The sequence below is a fragment of the Oncorhynchus kisutch genome, linkage group LG11 (genome assembly GCF_002021735.2).
Source record: "Oncorhynchus kisutch isolate 150728-3 linkage group LG11, Okis_V2, whole genome shotgun sequence".
NCBI lineage: Eukaryota > Metazoa > Chordata > Actinopteri > Salmoniformes > Salmonidae > Oncorhynchus > Oncorhynchus kisutch.
In genome coordinates this window covers 39,979,128-40,000,124 of record NC_034184.2, presented here as the reverse complement: position 1 = coordinate 40,000,124, position 20,997 = coordinate 39,979,128, and the positions used below count along the sequence as shown (strand labels likewise).

Genomic DNA, 20,997 nt, shown 5'->3' with positions numbered 1-20,997 from the left:
GATTCTGAGGGTAACGCAGCTATCCGAGGGGTTCCTCAGCCAAGCGGAGGTTTCATCACATTGCTGTTCCCCCGTCCAGGCTCCAGGCTGTGCACCTTCCTAGAGGACCATAAGGAGGATATCTTGTGTGGTCCTGTGTGGTTGGCAAGTGGTCTGGACCTCTCAGGCCACGCTGGGATGCTTAGCCTCACCAGCCCCAAGCTGGTCAAAGGTAACAGTATCTGCAACATCGAATCACATTGAAGAAATCATACAGACTTGAAATCATTGGCCACTTTAATAAATGGATGACTAGTCACTTTAATAATGCCACTTTTAATAATAACGCCACTCATCTCATATGTATATACTGGATTTGATCTATTGCACCTTGTCTATGCAGCTCTGTCATTGCTCATCCGTATATTTAAATGTATATTCTTATTCCATTCCTTTAGTTAGATTTGTGTGTATTAGGTAGTTGTGGAATTGTTAGATATTGCTGCACTGTCGGAACTAGAAGCTACACTCGCAATAACATCTGCTAACCATGTGTATGTGACCAATAAGATTTGATTTGATGGCCATTTGTTTCCTCAGAACTTTTTGCTGTGAATCCTCTCCCCCCTGTCTATGTACGTATTGTATGTTAGATTTTTTCAGCTGGTTTGTCTCCCTCGCTGCAGGCATGGCCGGGGGCAAGTACCGCTCGTTCCTGGTGCACATCAAGGCGGTGAGCGACAAGGGCATGGAGGAGAGTCCCAGGCCGGTGATGAGGATGCCCGTTGCCAAGCCCCAGAGCAGCAAGGGCCATTCCCTCTCCACCCTGCTGCAGAGGGCACAGGCCACCAAGGTACAGAGGGCAAACCATTGGGAAAACAAATGCAATTTTACATCAAAGCTGTTTATTTCGGGAGTCTTTCTCTGCACACCTGAGGCATTTCTGACTGACGGTGCAGTTGTGTAATGGAGTTGTGTAAGTTGATTGCATGAATAGCCTTGACTGTAGCCTTCTCCTTTGTCTCCATCTGGTGGGAGAGTAGTGCCATTGCCAGGTTCTCAGTGAAAAGTTGAAGGTGTCAAATTGCTCTGATGTGGCTTCCTCATACCAGCAACATCCCATTCTTGAAGGAGGACATTTTCTTTCCATTAGTTTATAGCTCTAGAATTTGGTCCCCTCTGGTGTCGTACTGTTATCCGTTTCTTTTAAATAGGTTGTCTCTCCCATTTAGGAAAAGGCCTCTACTTCCAAAGCAGATTCTCCAGCTCAGTCGAAGAAACCTGACAACCTCCGAGGGTGCGACCTTCTCCAGGAGGTGTCCGTCACAATCAGAAGGTTTAAGAAGACGTCCATACCAAAAGAAAGGTTTGGCGCTTTCCTTCGTGCCTTTGTGTCACCAAAACACTTAACTATTGTAGAATCCCAACACTTCAATCAAATGCTTTATTTTCTCACCTTGCACTGTATATACTCAGAGCATGCACTGACCAACTGGCAAGTGTCTTCACTGACATTTTCAACCTCTCCCAGTTTGTAATACCTACATACATTTCAAGCAGACCACCATAGTCCCTGTGCCCAAGAATGCCAAGGTAACCTGTCTAAATGACTATCGCCCCGTAGCACTCACATCTGTACTCATGAAATGCTTTGAAAGGCTGGTTATGGCTCACATCAACCCCATCATCCAGACACACTGGACACCACTCCAATTCGCTTACCGCCCCAACAGATCCACAGATGATGCATTCTCAATTGCACTCCACGCTGCCCTTTCCCGCTTCAACAAAAGGAACACCTACGTGACAATGCTTTTCATTGACTACAGCTCAGCGTTCAATGCCATTGTGCACTCCAAGTTCATCACTAAGGACCCTGGTACTGACACCTCCCTCAACTGGATCCTAGGTGGTGAGGGTAGGCAACGACACATCCGCCACGCTGACCCTCAACACTGGGTGTGTGCTTAGTCCTCTCCTGTACTCTCTGTCCACCCACGATTAAGTTTGCCGACGACACGACAGTGGTAGGCCAGATCGCCGACGATGAGACGGCAATCTGGTGCCAGGACAAAGTCGGCAAGACAAAGGAGCTGATCATGGACTACAGGAAACGGAGAGCCGAGCGCACCCCCATTCACACGGACGGGGCTGCAGTGGAGCGGGTCGAAGAGCTTCAAGTTACTCGGTGTAAACATCACAGAGGATCTATCATGATCCAAACACACCAACACAGTCGCGGTGAGGGCACAACAATGCTTCTTTGAATATATTTTGCATGGGCCCTCAGATCCACGAAGTTCTACCTCTGCACCATTGAGAGCATCCTGACTGGCTGCATTAACGCTTGTTATGGCAACTGCTTGGCATCCGACCGCAAGGCGCTACAGAGGGTAGTGCGTTCGACCAAGTACATCACTGGGGCCGAGCTCCCTACCATCCAGGACCTCTATACCTGGCGGTGTCAGAGGAAGGCCCACAAAATGTCAGACTCCAGCCACCCAAGTCATAGACTGTTCTCTCTGCTACTGCACGGCAAGGGGTACCGGTGCACCAAGGATTGGAACCAACAGGACCCTGAACAGCTTATTCTCCCAAGCCATAAGACTGTTAAATAGTTATCTAACTAGTTAAACAAATATCGACCCGGACTACCTGCTTTGACCTTTTTTGCACTCGCATTTTTGACTCATCACATATGCTGCTGCTACTGTTTATGATCTGTCACTTTATTCCTAGTTATACACTGAGAGTAGAAAACATTAAGGACACCTTCCTAATATTGAGTTGCACCCTCCCTTTTGCCCTCAGAACAGTCTCAATCCGTTGGGGCATGGACTCTACAAGGTGTCAAGCGTTCCACAGGGACGCTGGCCCATGTTGACTCCAGTGTTTACCACAGTTGTGTCAAGTTGGCTGGATGTCCTTTTGAGTGGTGGACTGTTTTTGACGCACACGGGAAGCTGTTGAGTGTGAAAAACCCAGCGGCGTTACAGTTCTTGACACAAACCGGTGTGCCTGGCACCTGCAACCTTACCCGTTCAAAGGCACTTACAAATCTTGTCTTAACCGTTCAACGTCTGAATGGCACACATACACAATCCATGTCTCAAGGCTTGCAAATCATAATTTAACCCGTCCTCTCCCCTTCATCTACACTGATTTGAAGTGGTTTTAACAATTGAAATTGGTAAGGGTTCATAGCTTACGCCTGGATTTACCTGGTCAGTCTGTCATGGAAAGAGCAGGTGTCCTTAATGTTTTGTACACTCAGTGTATGTACATATCTACCTCAATTACCTCGTAACGCTACACACAGACTCGGTACTGGTACCCCTTATATATATATATATATATATATATATATATAGCAACGTTATCGTTACTTATTGTGTATCTATTACTTTTATTACCTGTTTTACTTTTCTATTATTTCTCTATTTTCTTTCTCTCTGCATTGTTGGGAAGGGCCCGTAAGTAAGCATTTCACTGGTAGTCCATACCTGTTGTTTATAAAGCATGTGACGGATAGCGTTTGTTTTATATTACGAGAACCGACATGTTTTGATACTCGTTACACTATTGTAGTAAAAAAGAATTATGTCATTGTCATGAGAACTAACTGATCCTTCTGTTTGTCTGTCTACTCCAGAGTCCAGCGCTGTGCCATGCTGCAGTTCCCAGATTTCCATGAGAAGCTGTTGAACGGGCTGTGTAAGCGGGAAGATGAGGGCCCTGGCACAGAGCACTCCCAGAGCCTTATCCTGGACTGCCTCTGCTGGCTGGCTGGAGTCTATTCCAACGGACCCTGCAGGTGGGGCTAAGAGGATGAAAGTGGGATGCGATATTCATAGGGATTCTGAGGTCTATCTACTCTTTACATGCAGTAAAGAAGCCATTGGAATTCGACCAAAATAATGGACATGCCACGCACGCCCCCCCCCCCCCCTACCACCACCATGTGAGATGGATCCAGACTCTCCTCATTGACACCCCTCAAAATTAGCATACTTTTAGGCTATTGTTTGTGTATTTAACGCTACGTTAGGGTAAAAATCAGAGTATAATGCTTGTATGAATGTCAACCCCACATCGTCACCAATCAACTGCGTTACACATAAAAACTGCATCAACTTCCATCACAGATTTATATTTATGGCTAGCTATGCTACCAGCTTATACAAACAGGAGTTAGCATTTAGCAGAATCTTTTTTTCGAATCCCTAAAAGGACAACTTCTAAATATTATGCAGCTAAATATATCAATCTAATTTTTGTTACCACATTGCCTGTGAGAACACTTAAATGGTGACCGTTTTTTTAATTTTTATGAATTGCCCCTTTGTTAGATCAGATATTTAGAAGGGCCTCCAACGACGCGTTCTTCCGTTGTTCCTTTAGCGCATGTATATGGCTCTGAGATGAGATATTATCATCATTCTGATGCAGGGAGCACTGTGCTGTGTTTGGTCACGTATCAACATTTTCTGTTTGTTTTCCTTCCAGCCTGAGAGAAGGAAAGGAGGCTATGCTGACGAAAACAAGGAAACGGCTAACCGATATTGTGCGGGTGTGCTTTTTTGAGGCTGGACGGAGTATAGCCCACAAATGCGCCCGCTTTCTTGCACTTTGTATTAGGTGAGTTAGGCTTTTCATGAATGTTGCGACTTCGTTTCGTGACCCGTACTCTTTCATACTCTTGTCGATGCTTGTGCGATGTGGTAGGTGTGCACTTTTTGTAACTTGTTTTTGCGTCGTCAGCAATGGAAAAGGGGAACCCAGTCAGCAGGGCTTTGGCATGGGTCTACTGAAGGCTCTGCTGGACAATATGCCTTACTTGCCCGCAGCAGCAACAGGTGGTAAGTATAACTGATGTTTTTCCACAATTTTATCTCTGAGCGTGGATAGAGGGCTTCTGCATTTTCAGCAGCATTGTTTTGGAAGTGTGTGGTTTTGTAAGGCATGTGTCATAAGTCTCTCTCTCTCTCATTCTCTCACTCTCAGGGTCGGTGTTCTGGTACTTTGTGCTGCTGAACTATGTGAAGGATGAGGACCTGGCAGGCTGCAGCACGGCCTGTGCCTCTCTGCTCACAGCAGTCTCCCGGCAACTGCAGGACCGCCTCACTCCCCTGGAGGCTTTGCTACAGACCAGGTAGGCCTTTTCACCCTGTAGTGTCCATACCCCCCAATCAGGACCTAAAGAAACCAAAAAGAACTAGCGGTCATGTTGTGATTAGACTACCATAAAAGCTACTTTGTGTTGAACCCAGCTTGCCTCTTTCTATTGTAATGCTCTGTACCGTGTCTCTCCTCCCCAGATACGGCCTGTACAGTTCCCCCTTCGACCCAGTGCTGTTTGACCTGGAAGTCAGCGGCTCCTCCTGTAAGAATGCCTTCAACAGCAGCATCGGCGTCCAGTCTGACGAGATTGACCTTTCTGAAATTCTCTCAGGTCTGCACCACGTTCTACCTTATTGCTTACACCTATCCCATCCCTTCAAGAACTATCAGGGAAATAAACGTTGGTCTGGGCTGTACTTTGTGTGTGTGTCTGTGTCTCTTGCAGGGAACGGTAAGGTAAGCAGCTGTGCGGCGGCCGAGGGCAGCTTCACGGCCCTCACCGGGCTCCTGGAGGTGGAGCCACTGCACTTTACCTGTATCTCTACCAGCGACGGAACCAGGGTGGAGAGGGACGACGCAAGCATGTTCACAGGTACCCTACTCGCCTTTTTAACATCCAGAAACGGAAACATTAAACGCGGGCATCGTCGCGTTTCTTCCTCAGGGATTTTTTGAGTGATGCTCCTGACCTTTGCCCTCTCCTCCCAGTGAGCACGTTTGGGGTGACCCCAGCAGTGGGTGGCCTGTCGGCGGGCACGGTGGGCGAGGCGTCCACGGCACTGAGCTCTGCCGCCCAGGTGGCTCTGCAGTCGCTGTCCCACGCCATGGTGTCTGCAGAGCAGCAGCTGCAGGTGCTCCAGGAGAAACAGCAGCAGCTACTCAAACTGCAGCAACAGGTCAGGGACTCCAGCACCCGTAGTGACACCGACACTTCCCGACACCTGTATGCACGCCCATATGCTTGCACAAAGGCACAGACATACAATCATGTACTCACACATGCACATGCATACAGTCTTATCTAAGCCCTTATTTACCAATACGCACGTATACGAAGATCCTATGTCAGACCTCATGTAGCCGTGTGTTGACTATTTCCTGTTAGCCGAGTAGTAATCCTGTGTGTTCGGAACAGAAGGCCAAGCTGGAGGCAAAGTTGCACCAGACCACGTCAGCAGCAGCTGCGGCCTCCGGCGTAGGGCCCATCCACAACTCTGTGCCTTCCAGCACCCCCGGCTTCTTCATCCACCCCTCTGACGTCATCCCCCCGACGCCCAAGACCACCCCGCTGTTCATGACGCCCCCGCTCACCCCGCCCAACGAGGCGGTGTCGGCAGCCATCAGTGTGGAGTTGGCCCAGCTCTTCCCCGGCTCCATGATGGATCCACCGCCCGTAAACCTGGCCGCACACAACAAGAACAGCCAGAAAGCCAAGCCGGTCAGTAACATGGACAACTCTCAATAGCTCATAACACAGCAGTTATGTTTTACATGAACGCCAAGGGATTTTTGTTACTTTGTGTCAAATGATGCAAAAATAGTTCAAATAGTTTTTTTTACTACATGTTTTGACTGAAAAGCGTCTGTGTTTGTTCCAGAATCCGATGGGCAGCGGTCTGGCTTTGGTCATCTCTCAAGCCTCTCACTTCCTCCAACCACCTCCGCAACAGTCCATCATTATCGAGCGCATGCACTCTGGTAAGTACACTTACCTTTTTTTTGTGTCTCTTTGACTTGGTCAACACTTTTAAACTCAAAAGGATATATCACAAGTAGATGACAAACGGGGATTCATTTGAGATGTAACCAAGTTGTTTAGGTGAGCTCGTGTGTGTGTGTGTAAATATCTCCTCTTGTCCCAGGAGCGCGGAGGTTTGTGACGCTTGACTTCGGTCGCCCCGTGCTGCTGACCGACGCTCTGATCCCTACCTGTGGGGACCTGGCCTCTCTGTCCATCGACATCTGGACGCTGGGGGAGGAGGTGGATGGACGCAGGCTGGTAGTGGCCACGGATATCAGCACCCACTCCCTCATCCTACACGACCTGTTGCCACCCCCTGTCTGCCGCTTCATGAAGGTCAGTGGCATTTGGTGCATTGTCTCTGAAGATTTCTTTTGTCCCCCCCATTTCACAGGTTAGAGTAAATATCTGAACTCCAAGGTCGCCGAAGAGAAATATCTTTTTATTTTGTTTGTTTGTTTTGGTGAGGTTTCTGTGAGAAAATCACTGTGCTTAACAGCAACCATATCTCCACACCTTAACCTGTCCTCCTGTCAATCCCACCCACCTACACCCAACAGATCACGGTGATTGGGCGTTATGGCAGCACCAACGCCCGGGCCAAGATCCCATTGGGCTTCTACTATGGCCACACCTACATCCTGCCATGGGAGAGCGAGCTGAAGCTGATGCACGACCCCCTGAGGGGGGAGTGTGAGGCGGCCAGCCAGCCTGACGTGCACCAGCACCTGGCCATGATGGTTGCCCTGCAGGAGGACATCCAGTGCAGGTCAGAGGTCGTACTATCCCACTAGTTTGCTCACTGATTGTCTGATTTAGGAGTAGGAAAGGTTTTATGTGACATACTTGACATAGCCACGGTAGTCCAGAATCAATATATAGTAAAACTGTATACATAAGCTGCATGCCCAGTTGACTCTCCATCTTTCTCTAGGTACAACCTGGCGTGCCACCGGCTGGAGACGTTACTCCAGAACATCGACCTGCCTCCTCTCAACAGTGCCAACAATGCCCAGTACTTCCTGCGCAAGCCCGACAAGGCGGTGGAGGAGGACTCTCGGGTCTTTTCGGCCTACCAGGACTGTATTCAGCTGCAGCTACAGCTCAACCTGGCCCACCACGCCGTTCAGAGACTCCGCGTGTCCCTAGGGGCCGGGCGCAAGGTCCTGCCGGAACCTTACGACCCCCGGGAACTCATCCAGAACTCATCCACCGAGCAGCTGAGAACCATCATCCGCTACCTGCTGGACACACTCCTCAGCCTGCTGCACTCCAACAACGGTGAGATGTCTGGGAGGGCCACAGGGTCTGTATCAGGGATGGGGGTCTACTTTTCTGACTATCCCATTTTCATGCATCTCTGTTGGCCTAGCTTCAAACCAATATCATCCCGATTGTCCGTTGTCCTCACAACATCCCCAGAGGACATCGGGTATTGTCTTTCTGTGTCTGATCTGCTTGGTGAGTCTCACCTCAATACGTGCGCTTTCCCCTTGCAAAAGCCTAAAGCGTTTTTTGGACGTTATAGCCATGTTTTGAGCATGAATTATTTCAAGCGACGTAAGAATGAATAAAAAAAAAAATCCCATCTTTTTAGGAATCAATCATTTTCTCTGCCCTCACTTGCCTTTTGAATTGAAAAAGCATACATATTTAATGTTTGCTATCCATATTCTCACAAGCCATGATATATGGTCTCCTTGGAAAAAGTTGCACTTTGATAACTCTCTTTTTAAAGTTGTTCAAAGTTAACCCGAAAGCCCACGGCGCTGTTAAGTGTGCTTAACAATCTCCTTCTCTCACCTATCAAATCCCCACTGATGCTCCCTAGCAGCGCGTCGTACAGTTTCATGAGTCTCCGCTCGTGAAAGAGAATAATGGATTACCCCCCTTGCTGCTGGTGCTGCCTGGCTTTATACCTGCACTGTCTCTGTACCCTCAGTGAATTCCAATGGGCCCTGTTTACAGCAGTGGAAAGGAGCCTTTAAATGTCTATTTTCTCTCTGAAGTGAAGAGTTGCTATTTAAAAGACTGGGGTTTTCTTGTCATATGAAACCCCTTTTCTAGGATAGTAACTGAATGATTTAGTTTTTTACTGTTGAAGGCTATTTGATTTAGTCAAGTGCAATTTGCTATTAAATGTTTTGGGCCGTCACTTGTTTTTTTACCGCTCGGTTGCGATTTCCCCTCCATTATTTAACTTACCTTCTCAGTGGATCTGTTTTTCTCCCCCTCCAGCTTTCCCTGTCTCTCATTTGACCTCCACCTCTCACTTGCTCCTTGTGTTCTTTTATGCTCACTCTCCTTGTTCTTCCCTCTAGGGCACGCAGTCCCGTCCGTTCTGCAGAGCACGTTCCACGCGCATGCCTGCGAGGAGCTCTTCAAGCACCTGTGCATTAGTGGCACGCCCAAGATCCGTCTGCACGCTGGTCTGCTGTTGGTGCAGCTGTGTGGAGGGGAGCGCTGGTGGGGCCAGTTCCTCTCCAACGTCCTGCAGGAACTGTACAACTCCGAGCAGCTGCTCATCTTCCCCCAGGACAGGTGGGCTTTTACGATTAGTCTGAGGAGCTATATCTATCCACTAGTGATGCAGGGAAAAATCCATTAGTTACATATTGGGATATTGTTTTTGACGATGTGTCATTTTGACAATATCGCAATATTATTTTTGCGCAGGTTTGCTCTACCTGCGTCAAATCGCCAGGATTTTTCCTTCATAGCTTCTCCTCTGTCTTTTTAAATAGGGAGCCAATTTGTTTTCTCAGCACTTTGACTGATCAAAACTAATTTTCTCGTGGCGCTCTCTTGTCCCTCTGCAGCAGACATATGGTGAGCAATATGTTTGGAACACCGAATCGCAGTAAAATCACTATCGAATCGCAATGCATAAAAAATCGTGAAAATCGCAATGCGTGTTGTATCGGCACCTAAGTATCACCATAATATCGTATTGTGAGGTCCCTGGCAATTCCCAGCCCTACGATCGACTTCAGTCCTTTATTCAGATTGATTACACCACACTGACAAACTGTAGCTCCTTGGACACAACATAAACCGACTACTGCCCGTTTGAAATTGGATTCCATAAAGATAAGTGTGTGTCACGTGAAGATACTAATGGGTTTGAATGTATCAGATGCAGCCATCCAGACCCATCGATTTTTGTGTTTTACCATGTTTCCGGAGATTGACCGTGTCCTCTGTGTCCTCCCTCAGAGTCTTCATGCTCCTGTCCTGCATCGGTCAAAGATCCCTAAGCAACAGCGGTGTGCTGGAGGGGCTGCTCAACCTGCTGGACAGCTTGCTGTCCCCACTACAGCAGCCCCGGTCGGCTACCCAGCGCAGGACTGAAGGTGGGCTAGCCGGAGGGTCCCTGGGCTGGGGCTGGCAGCAGGGATGGGGGGCTGGGGGGCTCCCTGGCCCCAGCACCAACACCGGCCTCCCTGGACCATGGACTCAACCAGCAGCCTATGAGTGTGTGTCTGTGTGTGCGGCAGGTGTGTTGGACGTCCCCATGATCAGCTGGGTGGTGATGCTTGTGTCACGACTGCTGGACTACGTGGCCAGCGTGGAGGATGAGGCGTCTGCAGGCAAGAAGCACCAGGGAGGGAAGGAGAGGGAGCGCACCTTCACAGGTAGTGTAGTGTAGGCTAGTGCGGTGTAGCTCTCCGATGAGATCTGATGGTTTATGAGGTCAAGAAATCCCAAAAGTGACCATGTTTCTTGTTTTGTCTCCCCGATTTCCCCTTTTTTGACTTATGCATGTGGCTTTTCTCATTTTCTTTAAGAAACAGCCTTGCATGAGTGACGTTATAGGCTTAGGAGAAACCTTATTATATTACCATTGGTTTTGAGTGGCTATAAAGTGAATTTATTCCAATACTTCTTCAGTTTTGAGCACCGTGATTCCTTTTAACAGGGTAATGCATATTGATATGGAACCCAAAACACAAGTCTAACATGCCTTTTTTTTCCCCGTCTCTCTCTCTCTCCCCAATGAATCAAGGTAATCAGTGGAGCTTTATAAATAACAGCCTCCAGTCCTCCAGCTCCAACAGATCAACCAAAGGCAACAGCAGCCTGGACCGTCTGTACTCCCGCAAGATCCGCAAACAGCTGGTGCACCACAAACAGGTAAATGTGTCCAAATCCAACATTCGTTCCATCTCAAAAGCGGAGCGGAGTTGTTTATCTGCCATGTTTTTTTCACACCTCATAAATCTGTATTCGTCACAATTCTGGGATTCTCCAGTGGTGGGTGAAGTACCCAATTGTCATACTTGAGTAAAAAATAAAGATGCCTTATTAGAAAATGACTCGTAAGCGTGAAAGTCAGCCAGTAAAATACCTACTTGATTAAAAGTTATTTCGGTTTTAAATATACTTAAGTATCAAAAGTATATATTATGCAATCCAGACAAACACAATTGTCCTTTAACTAATTTACGGATAGCTTATTGGAATTTACGTAAGCATTTGTGTTTAGTGGGTCCTTGATAAGTGTGTGAATTGGACCATTTTCCGGTCCTGCTAAACATTCAAAATGTATCAAGTACATTTGTGTGCCAGGAAAAATGTAGGGAGTAAAAAGTACATTTTGTTTTCTTTAGGAATGTAGTGAAGTCAAAGTTGTCAAAATATGTAAATGAAGTACAGATACCCCCAAAAACGATTTAAGTAGTACTTGAAAGTATATTTACTTGAGTACTTTACACCACTGGAATTCTCCCTCTTATTAATGGCTTTGCATGACGTCTCTGCATGTAGTAGATGGTCTGTGCAGTGTTTATATTTATCATGCCCTTTTCATTGTAGCAGTTAAATCTATTGAAGGCAAAACAGAAAGCTTTGGTGGAGCAAATTGAGAAGGAGAAGATCCAGAGCAACAAAAGCTCCTCGTACAAACTGCTGGTGGAGCAGGCCAAGCTGAAGCAGGCCACATCCAAGGTGAGGATTTCAGAAGCTCTGAAAAGGAAAGCTTTCTGTTTTGACTGATCAATCTGGAAATGGAATGACTAAGAATTAAGTAATTCTATTTCTAGGGTTTTTCTCATCTTGAGAACACAAGAATATAATGTCAAATATCCTCAACGCTGCATGTTTTGGGGCCAACTTTCACAAGTTACCACATCTGCATACACTTAAGCATAACTTCTGTACCTAACACACTTACACAGGTTACAAGTATGCTAGTTTCAATAGTGATCGGTGAAACCATGTGTCTTCATCGACTTCCCCTGCCTGACATTTGCCTTTCCATCTCTCTCCCCTTCCATCTCTCGCTCTGGCAGCACTTTAAGGACCTGATCCGTCTGAGGCGTACAGCCGAGTGGCCTCGCTCCACCCTGGACACAGAGGCCACCGCCGCCAAGGAGCCCCCTGAGGTGGAGCCTCTGCCCTTCACCCTGGCCCATGAGCGCTGCATCTCCGTGGTACAGAAACTGGCCCTCTTCCTCCTCTCCATGGACTTCACCTGCCACGCAGACCTCCTGCTGTTCGTCTGCAAGGTATGCACAGCCACAACGTCGAGTTCAGTTGAATAGAGGGCACACTTGATGTTACCACCACCACGACTACCACCACCACTACTACTGGCAAAGATAGATTTGGTTGGCTCTAAATGGCTACTTAACTTTGTGACAAAGTATCAATTTTTGCTGATCACTTGTCTGATTTGACTTTACAGGTCTTGGCCAGGATAGCCAACGCCACCAGGCCCACCATCCACCTGTGTGAGGTGGTGTCGGAGCACCAGCTGGAGCGTCTGCTGCTGCTGCTGGTGGGGACAGACTTCAACAGGGGGGACATCTCCTGGGGAGGGGCCTGGGCCCAGTACTCCCTCACCTGCATGCTGCAGGACATCCTGGCAGGTAGGGGGTGCTGCTACAATTAAATTCACACTTCATTGTGAACTCTGTTTTCCAGCAAGAGCTGGTGTTTAAGAGAACAATCGATTTGGGGAGTCCTTGCATTGCTGGGAGTCTGGTAGTTTTGATTTCTTCCAGCACTGACCGTGTCCTGTCCTGTCCCCTCTCCTCAGGGGAGTTGCTGTCCCCAGGGTCCCTGGATGGTATGGACGAGGGGGCGGTGGGTGAGGAGGCAGGGGCATCGTTGTCCTCAGCAGGGATCGACTCTGACTCCCTGCCCACCCCCATCCCCCAGGTGGAGACCATCGACGAGGCCCTGGTTCCAGATATCATCGCAGGTACTCCTGGGACCTCCTCTGTTTTCCAAAGTGCGTTGGTAGGCCCGTCCTTGACAGCATTTTACACATGGACCCCACCCTTCCCCAAATGGATGCATTTGTGTTAAATTGTTTGTCTTTTTTCCCCCTTTTAGCTAGCTGCATGTTTATTTTAGTATTTTATTTTAAAGGAGACTATTGAGAGCTTCTCTAACCAGTTTAATTATGAGTGGACTGTTTGCATTTTGAAGGGGGAGTTCAAACAGTGTATCTTCATTGCCTATTAGATATCCAGATGTTTCAAGGGGTGGTGGTTATTTTCTTAAGACTAAGGGGATTTAATCTGTGCAAATGATGCACTACTTCGTGGTACTATCACAAATCTTCATTCCCTAAACAACATCAATGACATCACTTATATCACGTCTGGATTTTGGCTAAAGTTGTCAGATTGCTGATTTAGTGGGCAAACATCCATTGTTTGGACTCCCTCTCAACTGCAGAAATAAATGTTTGTAGGCCTTAAAATTGCCTAGTGACTTCCTAAAAAGAAGGCCTCTGAGTTTGCTGGTTTTAGTGTGCTTGCTTGGCAATATTAAAGCTCTTTTCGTTATCCAAAGGTGCTCCATCTCTTTCATCTTTGGAAAAAGATAAAGACATTGACTTTGACTTGCTACAAGACCTCATGGATGTTGATATTGATCCTTTAGATATTGATTTGGAAAAAGATCCCCTCGCCGCCAAAGTCTTTAAGGTATGTAATTTGCTTGACTCACCTTTGTCCTGTTCCACTCCTCTCTCCATGCTCTCTTGCGTTTCTGTTGAGTTCAGTATTGACACAATCACCTCCGGTTAGTACACAAACTTAAATCAACCCCACTGATCAATGATGTAGCTTTACGAACTTCAAACCATGGTGTTCAACCTCTTCTCATAATGAATTTTTAAAAATAGATCATGCGTAATACAAAGTTCTGCAGTCGTATTGAATCCCTCCCCAACACCACCTCCTTCTTAGCCTTGCCCTCTAATTTCTCAGAAACTTTCCAATTTAACTCCGCTCAGGCATTTGGAGTCTCAAAGCAATGTTGTGTATGTAGACCCAATCAATCAAACTAGTAAACTTGGGGAAGTATTTCTCCTCTTCACTCTTTCTCTTCTTTCTGAAGACGCCACCATTGCATGCAAAAGAATGTAGTGTTAATGTGCATGTAATGTTATACCGGTAGCTAGCATCTGACAAGAATGACTGCATTTGCGTTTCTCTCTCTCTCTCTTCCTACAGCCTATTAGCAGCACCTGGTATGACTACTGGGGTGCTGACTATGGCACTTACGGTTACAACCCCTACATAGGGGGAGTAGGGATTGCAGTGTCCAAGCCCCCGGTTGCTGCTGAAAAGCCTGGGTCTCAGAGTCTCTCTGTCTCTGTGTCGCAAGGTAAGGGCTCATTTATTAATATTTTTTTTGTATCCGGGTGTCAGCTCCCAAACTGGATTCCACACTTCTGCTTCTTTGTATTCTAGTGTGTTCCATGCATGTAAAGGAATACCTTCCACCTTTTAACCTGGACCTTTTTGTCCTCTCCCTCAGCTCTGGATGCCCGCCTGGAGGTGGGGCTGGAGCAGCAGGCTGAGCTTATGCTCAAGATGATGGCCACTCTGGAGGCCGACTCCATCTTACAGGCGCTCACCTCAACGTCCCCCACAGGTATAAACCTACCGAAAAAGTATTTATCGATGTTTGGTCATGTACACTTGAGTCTTGGGGAAAAAATGTAAAGACTTTGCTAAGCATCAAAGATGGCTGACCCCGGTCCCTTCTCTCCCTCCAGTGTCCCAGGCATCCAATGGGACGGATGATTCTCTGCTGAGGGGACTCCGTGGGGGCTCCCCACCAGGAAGCAGCCTAATGGTACAGGCCTCCTCCATCCCCATGCTGAGTGCCTGCTTCAACAAGCTCTTCTCCATGCTCCAGGTGCACCACGTACAGGTCAGTCACCGACAGACGGTATAGTCCATGGTCTCTGCTGCTCCAGAAGACTTGAATGACTTGTTGCACTTCACTCTTTTTTTTTTTTTTTTTACATCCCTCTACACAGTTTTGTAATGATGTGGCAGTAGGGGTAACTTACTGTACCATTCTCAAGAATACGTTGGTTACCCTGGATAAGTGGATTTGTCGATGAAGTGTTCACATGTGTTTCTGCCTTAGATGGAGTCTCTGCTGCAACTGTGGCTGACCCTCAGTCTCAACTCCTGCTCTGGGGGCACTGAGGAGAGTGGATCGGATATTTTCCTGTTCAACGCCAGCAGAGTGCCCACCATCCCACTCAACCAAGGTCAGAGGTCACCGTGTGTGTCTCCATTCACTCTCTTTCGCCGCTTAACTCTCAAACCGCTGGATTTCTCTTGTGTGGCTCATTCACTGTTTTCCCTTTTCACATGGGGAAGTGTACGTGTTAGTTAAACTGCCGTCTCCTGTGTTTCCCTGCAGCCTCTATCAACAGTTTCCTGTCTGTGCTAGCCTGGTACCCCAACACCTCCCTGAGGACCTGGTGCCTGGTGCTGCACTCCCTTACCCTCATGACCAACATGCCCTCCAATGGTAAGTCCACCGTTCCTAGGGTTTCACTCTCAAGACCGTGTCTGACAACTCTGACTGACGTTTCCCATTTGAAGGTTGAGAAATAGTAAATCCATATTTGACGATGCAGTGTGACCGAAGAAATAAATGAGGCCAAAGGACTTTCAATAGTACTCCTTTTAAATCAAGTGTGTTTTGGTCCTGTGCGTCTCTGTCCGCAGCCTCCAGCAGTGGGATGGGAGCTCATGAGAGCACGGCCCAGCAGATGGTGTCGGACCCTACGCTGGTGCACGTGCTTGTGCGTTTCCTGTCTGGGAGCAACCCCCACGGCACCAGCCAGCACAGCTCCCAGGTCGGCCCAACCGCCACCCAAGCTATGCAAGAGTTCCTCACCAGACTCCAGGTGCACCTCTCTTCCACCTGCCCACAGATGTTCAGTGAGTTCCTGCTCAAACTAATGCACATCCTGTCCACTGAGAGGTAGGTTGTTTACTCTAGACACATCAAAAGCAGCTTTTGTTTCACCCCAGCACTTAAGACACGTAATTCAAATGATAACTAATCATCTTCTTCAATTTAATCTGTGGTCGTGCTGGGCTGGAACAAAAGCCATCCTTTTGATTCCATCACAAAACAGTACAATGATTTGTTAGGAAGCACCTTCGTCAATGATTTCGTCTTTTCTCCTCCGCCCGTCCTTCAGGGGTCCGTTCCAGTCAGGCCAGGGTCCTCTGGATGCCCAGGTCAAGCTGTTAGAGTTCACCCTGGAGCAGAACTTTGAGGTGGTGTCGGTGAGCACCATCTCCTCTGTCATCGAGTCCATCACCTTCCTGGTGCACCACTACATCACCTGCTCTGACAAGGTGGTGTCCCGCAGCGGTTCCGACAGCGCTGTGGGCGCCCGCGCCTGCTTCGGAGGCCTGTTCGCCAACATCATCCGGCCCGGCGACGCCAAGGCGGTGTGCGGCGAGACCACGCGCGACCAACTCATGTTCGACCTGCTCAAGCTGGTCAACGCCCTGGTCCAGCTGCCCCTGTCGGGTGACCGCGAGTTCAGCGGGCGTCTGCCGCCGGCGGGCAGCGGGGCGTCGGACAGCAGCGTGTCGGACGAGGAGAAGGTGTGCGGCAGCAAGGAGGGGGCAGCGGGGGGGTCAACCCCTAACCAGGGCCCTGCGGCCGGAGTGGCTGATCTGGTGCTGGCCAACCAGCAGATCATGAGCCAGATCCTCTCGGCTCTGGGCCAGTGCAACAGCAGCGCCATGGCTATGATCATAGGTAGGCCTTATACTCTCACTTCCCTTTTTTAGAAAACGTTTATTTAGAGGGATCCCGGATTAGCGGCTAAGATATTCAAGTGCTTCTTATTGATAACGCTTTACCTTCCTGTCTTTAGGTGCTAGTGGTCTCCACCTGACCAAGCATGAGAATTTCCATGGAGGACTAGATGCCATCTCTGTAGGAGACGGCCTTTTCACCATCCTCACCACCCTGAGCAAGAGGGCCACCTCGGTGCAGGTTATGCTGCAGCCCATCCTCACCTACATGGCCTGTGGGTACATGGGCAGACAGGTAAGACTGAGCTCAGCCATGACTGAACAGGCATCATTGATTTTGTCTGTTTTTAGAGATGTACTTGTCAAGATTAAAAGGAATGAGGAAAAATATATTTGCTTTAATAGTACTTCAGTTTATTAGATTTATAATTGTTTGACCCGTGGATTCTGAAAGTTTTTAAATCACAAGCAGTCTTTGTATTTCTCCCAGGGTTCCCTGTCGACATGCCAGCTGTCTGAGCCTCTGCTCTGGTTCATCCTCCGAGTGTTGGACACCAGCGAGGCACTAAAGGCATTCCACGACATGGGTACACACACACACACACCTACATACATAATAGGGAAATATCCTTGTTCAGGTATATTGTACTGTCAATTAGACTTAACAGGTTGTGTTTGTATTTGACCTGTGTGCAGGTGGGGTCCAGTTGATCTGTAACAACATGGTGACCAGCACACGGGCCATAGTGAACACAGCACGCAGCATGGTGTCCACCATCATGAAGTTTCTGGACACTGGTCCAGGGAAGGCTGCAGATGGCAGCCTCAAAGCCCGGGTCCTAGCCGCCGAGCCCGACAACGCAGAGGGACTCCACAACTTTGCTCCGCTTGGTAAGTGAAGCGTCTCCTCTCATGTTGAATAGGTTCTCTTGTGTTTTTTCCCTTTGACCTCCTATGTGTTGTAAAATGGGAATTGTGTCCTATTGAGTGCTGTTTGTCCCTCTGCAGGCACCATCACTTCCAGCAGCCCCACGGCCCAGCCGGCTGAGGTCCTCCTTCAGGCCACGCCCCCTCACAGACGGGCACGCTCGGCTGCCTGGTCTTACATCTTCCTGCCGGAGGAGGCGTGGTGTGACCTCACCATCCACCTTCCTGCTGCCGTTCTGCTCAAAGAGCTGCACATCCAGCCACACCTGGCCTCTCTCGCCAGTGAGTACTGCACCACGGCCCCGCTGGGGGACACTAGTGCAGACGAGTTGTTTACATAGGAGACTGAATTAAATATAAACAGTTCAGCGAAATCTCTTGCAAAGAAATGACCTTAGTTGTCTAATTGATCATTTAAGTGAAAACCAGCAGGACTGCAGCTCAGGTACCAGCAAGCGAGCTGTGCCACTCTGCTTTAGAGTCTAAAGGGCACATTGTCTACTTACCTCTTAAGCATAGTTTTCCTCATGACTAAGTTATTTCATCCACTCAAATATTAACCTACCGCTGTCGACTATAGTGCCATTTTAAATATGCAAAACCTTTTCCATGCTTCTATCCAACACAACACACCATTGTGCCAGGCAGTACCAGTTGGAGAAAATAAAGTTGGAACAATTTCCACCATCTATTATTGCTAAACCCTGACGATGTCCCTTTTGTCCTCTCACCAGCCTGCCCTTCCTCGGTCTCGGTTGAGATCAGCGCGGACGGGGTCAACATGCTGCCTCTGTCCACACCCATCATCACCAGCGGCCTCACCTACATCAAGATCCAGCTGGTGAAGGCTGAGGTGGCGTCCGCAGTGTGTCTGAGGCTCCACCGGCCCCGCGACGCCAGCACCCTGGGCCTGTCCCAGATCAAACTGCTTGGCCTAACCGCCTTCGGAAACACCTCCTCAGCCACCGTCAACAACCCCTTCCTGCCCTCTGAGGACCAGGTCTCTAAAACCAGGTGCAGACATACTTGCCCTTACAGGAACTTCTGTTAAATGTTACTTGAGAGTTAAACAATAAAAAATAATAAATGAAACACCAGCAGTGTCACAACAAATCTCTCTTCCTTGCCCTCTCTTTCTCTCCTAGTATTGGCTGGCTACGTCTGCTACACCACTGTCTTACCCACGTCAGTGACCTGGAGGCCACGATGGCCAGCGCCGCTGCCCCCACCGCCAACCTGCTTCAGACCTGTGCCGCCCTGCTCATGTCCCCCTACTGCGGCATGCACTCGCCGAACATCGAAGCCGTGCTGGTCAAGATCGGCTTGCAGTCCACCCGCATCGGCCTCAAGCTCATCGACATCCTGCTGAGGAACTGTGCAGCCTCCGGCACCGACCCTACCAGTAATTAGCCGCCGCATGAATAAAACGCTCATTGAGCACATTTTATAATTTGTGTAATTATACTTCAATCAAAAGATCTTGTCCTTCAGCTCTGTGTGTCATGGCGCTATCGTTTGAGTATCGTTTATATATGGACATCAATGGCTATTTTGTGATTTCTCTGTCGTTTTTTATTTATTTTTTAGACCTGAACAGTCCCTTGCTCTTTGGAAGGCTCAACGGTCTCTCTTCAGACTCCACCATTGACATCCTCTATCAGCTGGGAACCATACAAGATCCTGGGACCAAGGACAGGTAAAGGATCTAGGTGTTGAGCCTAGTACTGCTTGATCCATGTAATCTGGGTCTGTGAAAGCGGCTCTCGATATGTTAATTTTGACCTCGTAATCCCCGTCTCTCCCTCCAGGATCCAGGCCCTTCTCCAGTGGGTCCATGACTCATCGCTGGTGGCGGCCCACAAGAGGAGCGGCCCCTTGGGCTACATGCGCCAGAGCAGCTCCTCGTCACGGGAGTATGGCCTCGTCATGCCCTCGCCCTCCCACCTCCACTGTGTGGCGGCCATCTTGTGGCACAGCTACGAGCTCCCCGTGGACTACGACCTCCCAGTGCTGCTCAACGGAGAGCTCTTTGAGTAAGTGTTAAGGGCCGTTCACACCAAGGACTGTAACGATGGCTTTAACGGAAATATATATATATATATATATTTTTAAATAATTCTCGTGACCAGGAGCATTCACACTAAAATCATAACTACAAAAAGAGTGGATAATGAGATCTTAATTTGGATCACTTTAATTAAGAGCGATTACATTTGTATTTTTTTTGTCCCTCCGACGATGAAACATTGACAACCAATCAAAAACGCATTCTGTTGAAGCGTTGTTGATTCTAGGTGCACGAGGCTGCTCGGAGAGAAGGCAGAGCTCACGGCAAGCTTGCCTGAATTTTACTGGGCATATGTGAGCGTATTGGTTGCAACATTAATTATAGGACGACTTGGGAGGATGATCCACGACAAATCGTGCATGAGGAGGCCATATTTTCCGGTGGTAGGCCTTCTCTTTCTGGACCTAGTAAAGGGATTAAACCCATAACTGATCCGAATGGTTACATAGTCAGGCCTAGGCTGTACGAAGTTATTTCAGCATGAAGCATTCAGAACAGGACTTTTGAGCAGTTTTTCAAATGAGTCTACGTCACTGCAGCTTAACAGCCCTATAGACAATAGTTGTGTACTCACTTGACAACAAAAATACATTCCTCATTGCACTGTGTTGTGGCTTAGGTGTAATACTTTCCTTGTATAAAATCGAAGGCCTGGTCAGTGTCGGGAGCGCATCAGCCTTCCCGATAGGTAAATATTTATAGCTCTACTATTTAGCTGAAGAATGGCCTAATATCAAGCTAATATTTAGTTTCTTACTTCGGCTACACATCTCTAGCCTCTCTGTTCCAGCTGTTCCGGTGCTCAATAGGCTGTAGGCCACGCAAGCTTCTCTGCAATTCCTCTATGTGAAATCGCAGGAAAAGCTATAAGCTACTAAAGCTATAGGACATTTATTTTAGCATCTTTTATACTTGGCCTAAATAGCCTTTTTTCGTGAAGGGACGCAGGCGTGCTCTTGCTAATTACTAAATGTAAAATGGGCCAAGTGAACTGTTGCACAGGACAAACAGATGAGCACACCGAAAAAGAGCCAAATGAATCACTTGAGCACCCGAGGCAAGCAATGCCATTATGTAAAAGATGTGTTTTTGAATTGCTACATTTACTTGAGTTTCTA

The 20,997-nt window shown here is 48.2% G+C and overlaps 1 protein-coding gene across 19 annotated transcripts in view; it reads left to right on the top strand.

Annotated features, from left to right (window-relative positions):
- The window catches only part of LOC109899695 (baculoviral IAP repeat-containing protein 6), a 140,948-nt gene that overhangs the window by 41,280 nt on the left and 78,671 nt on the right, over positions 1-20,997 (top strand). For 8 of the 19 annotated variants that reach the window (XM_031835772.1, XM_031835763.1, XM_031835766.1 and 5 more), the window contains exons 15-52: positions 80-211; positions 666-832; positions 1,212-1,345; positions 3,632-3,793; positions 4,486-4,617; positions 4,741-4,838; positions 4,984-5,131; positions 5,298-5,431; positions 5,546-5,692; positions 5,809-5,996; positions 6,236-6,538; positions 6,699-6,798; positions 6,963-7,177; positions 7,402-7,610; positions 7,776-8,122; positions 9,163-9,382; positions 10,058-10,476; positions 10,848-10,975; positions 11,657-11,788; positions 12,133-12,348; positions 12,528-12,711; positions 12,882-13,076; positions 13,646-13,779; positions 14,311-14,464; positions 14,618-14,734; positions 14,859-15,016; positions 15,239-15,365; positions 15,521-15,631; positions 15,832-16,090; positions 16,314-16,885; positions 17,004-17,179; positions 17,357-17,471; positions 17,581-17,775; positions 17,893-18,093; positions 18,546-18,825; positions 18,957-19,213; positions 19,399-19,507; positions 19,620-19,844. In XM_031835772.1, the coding sequence (XP_031691632.1) occupies positions 80-211; positions 666-832; positions 1,212-1,345; positions 3,632-3,793; positions 4,486-4,617; positions 4,741-4,838; positions 4,984-5,131; positions 5,298-5,431; positions 5,546-5,692; positions 5,809-5,996; positions 6,236-6,538; positions 6,699-6,798; positions 6,963-7,177; positions 7,402-7,610; positions 7,776-8,122; positions 9,163-9,382; positions 10,058-10,476; positions 10,848-10,975; positions 11,657-11,788; positions 12,133-12,348; positions 12,528-12,711; positions 12,882-13,076; positions 13,646-13,779; positions 14,311-14,464; positions 14,618-14,734; positions 14,859-15,016; positions 15,239-15,365; positions 15,521-15,631; positions 15,832-16,090; positions 16,314-16,885; positions 17,004-17,179; positions 17,357-17,471; positions 17,581-17,775; positions 17,893-18,093; positions 18,546-18,825; positions 18,957-19,213; positions 19,399-19,507; positions 19,620-19,844 (7,300 nt within the window). The remainder of the gene's footprint in view (positions 1-79; positions 212-665; positions 833-1,211; positions 1,346-3,631; positions 3,794-4,485; positions 4,618-4,740; positions 4,839-4,983; positions 5,132-5,297; positions 5,432-5,545; positions 5,693-5,808; positions 5,997-6,235; positions 6,539-6,698; positions 6,799-6,962; positions 7,178-7,401; positions 7,611-7,775; positions 8,123-9,162; positions 9,383-10,057; positions 10,477-10,847; positions 10,976-11,656; positions 11,789-12,132; positions 12,349-12,527; positions 12,712-12,881; positions 13,077-13,645; positions 13,780-14,310; positions 14,465-14,617; positions 14,735-14,858; positions 15,017-15,238; positions 15,366-15,520; positions 15,632-15,831; positions 16,091-16,313; positions 16,886-17,003; positions 17,180-17,356; positions 17,472-17,580; positions 17,776-17,892; positions 18,094-18,545; positions 18,826-18,956; positions 19,214-19,398; positions 19,508-19,619; positions 19,845-20,997) is intronic. The other 11 variants (XM_031835777.1, XM_031835778.1, XM_031835764.1 and 8 more) reach the window with 9 other exon arrangements.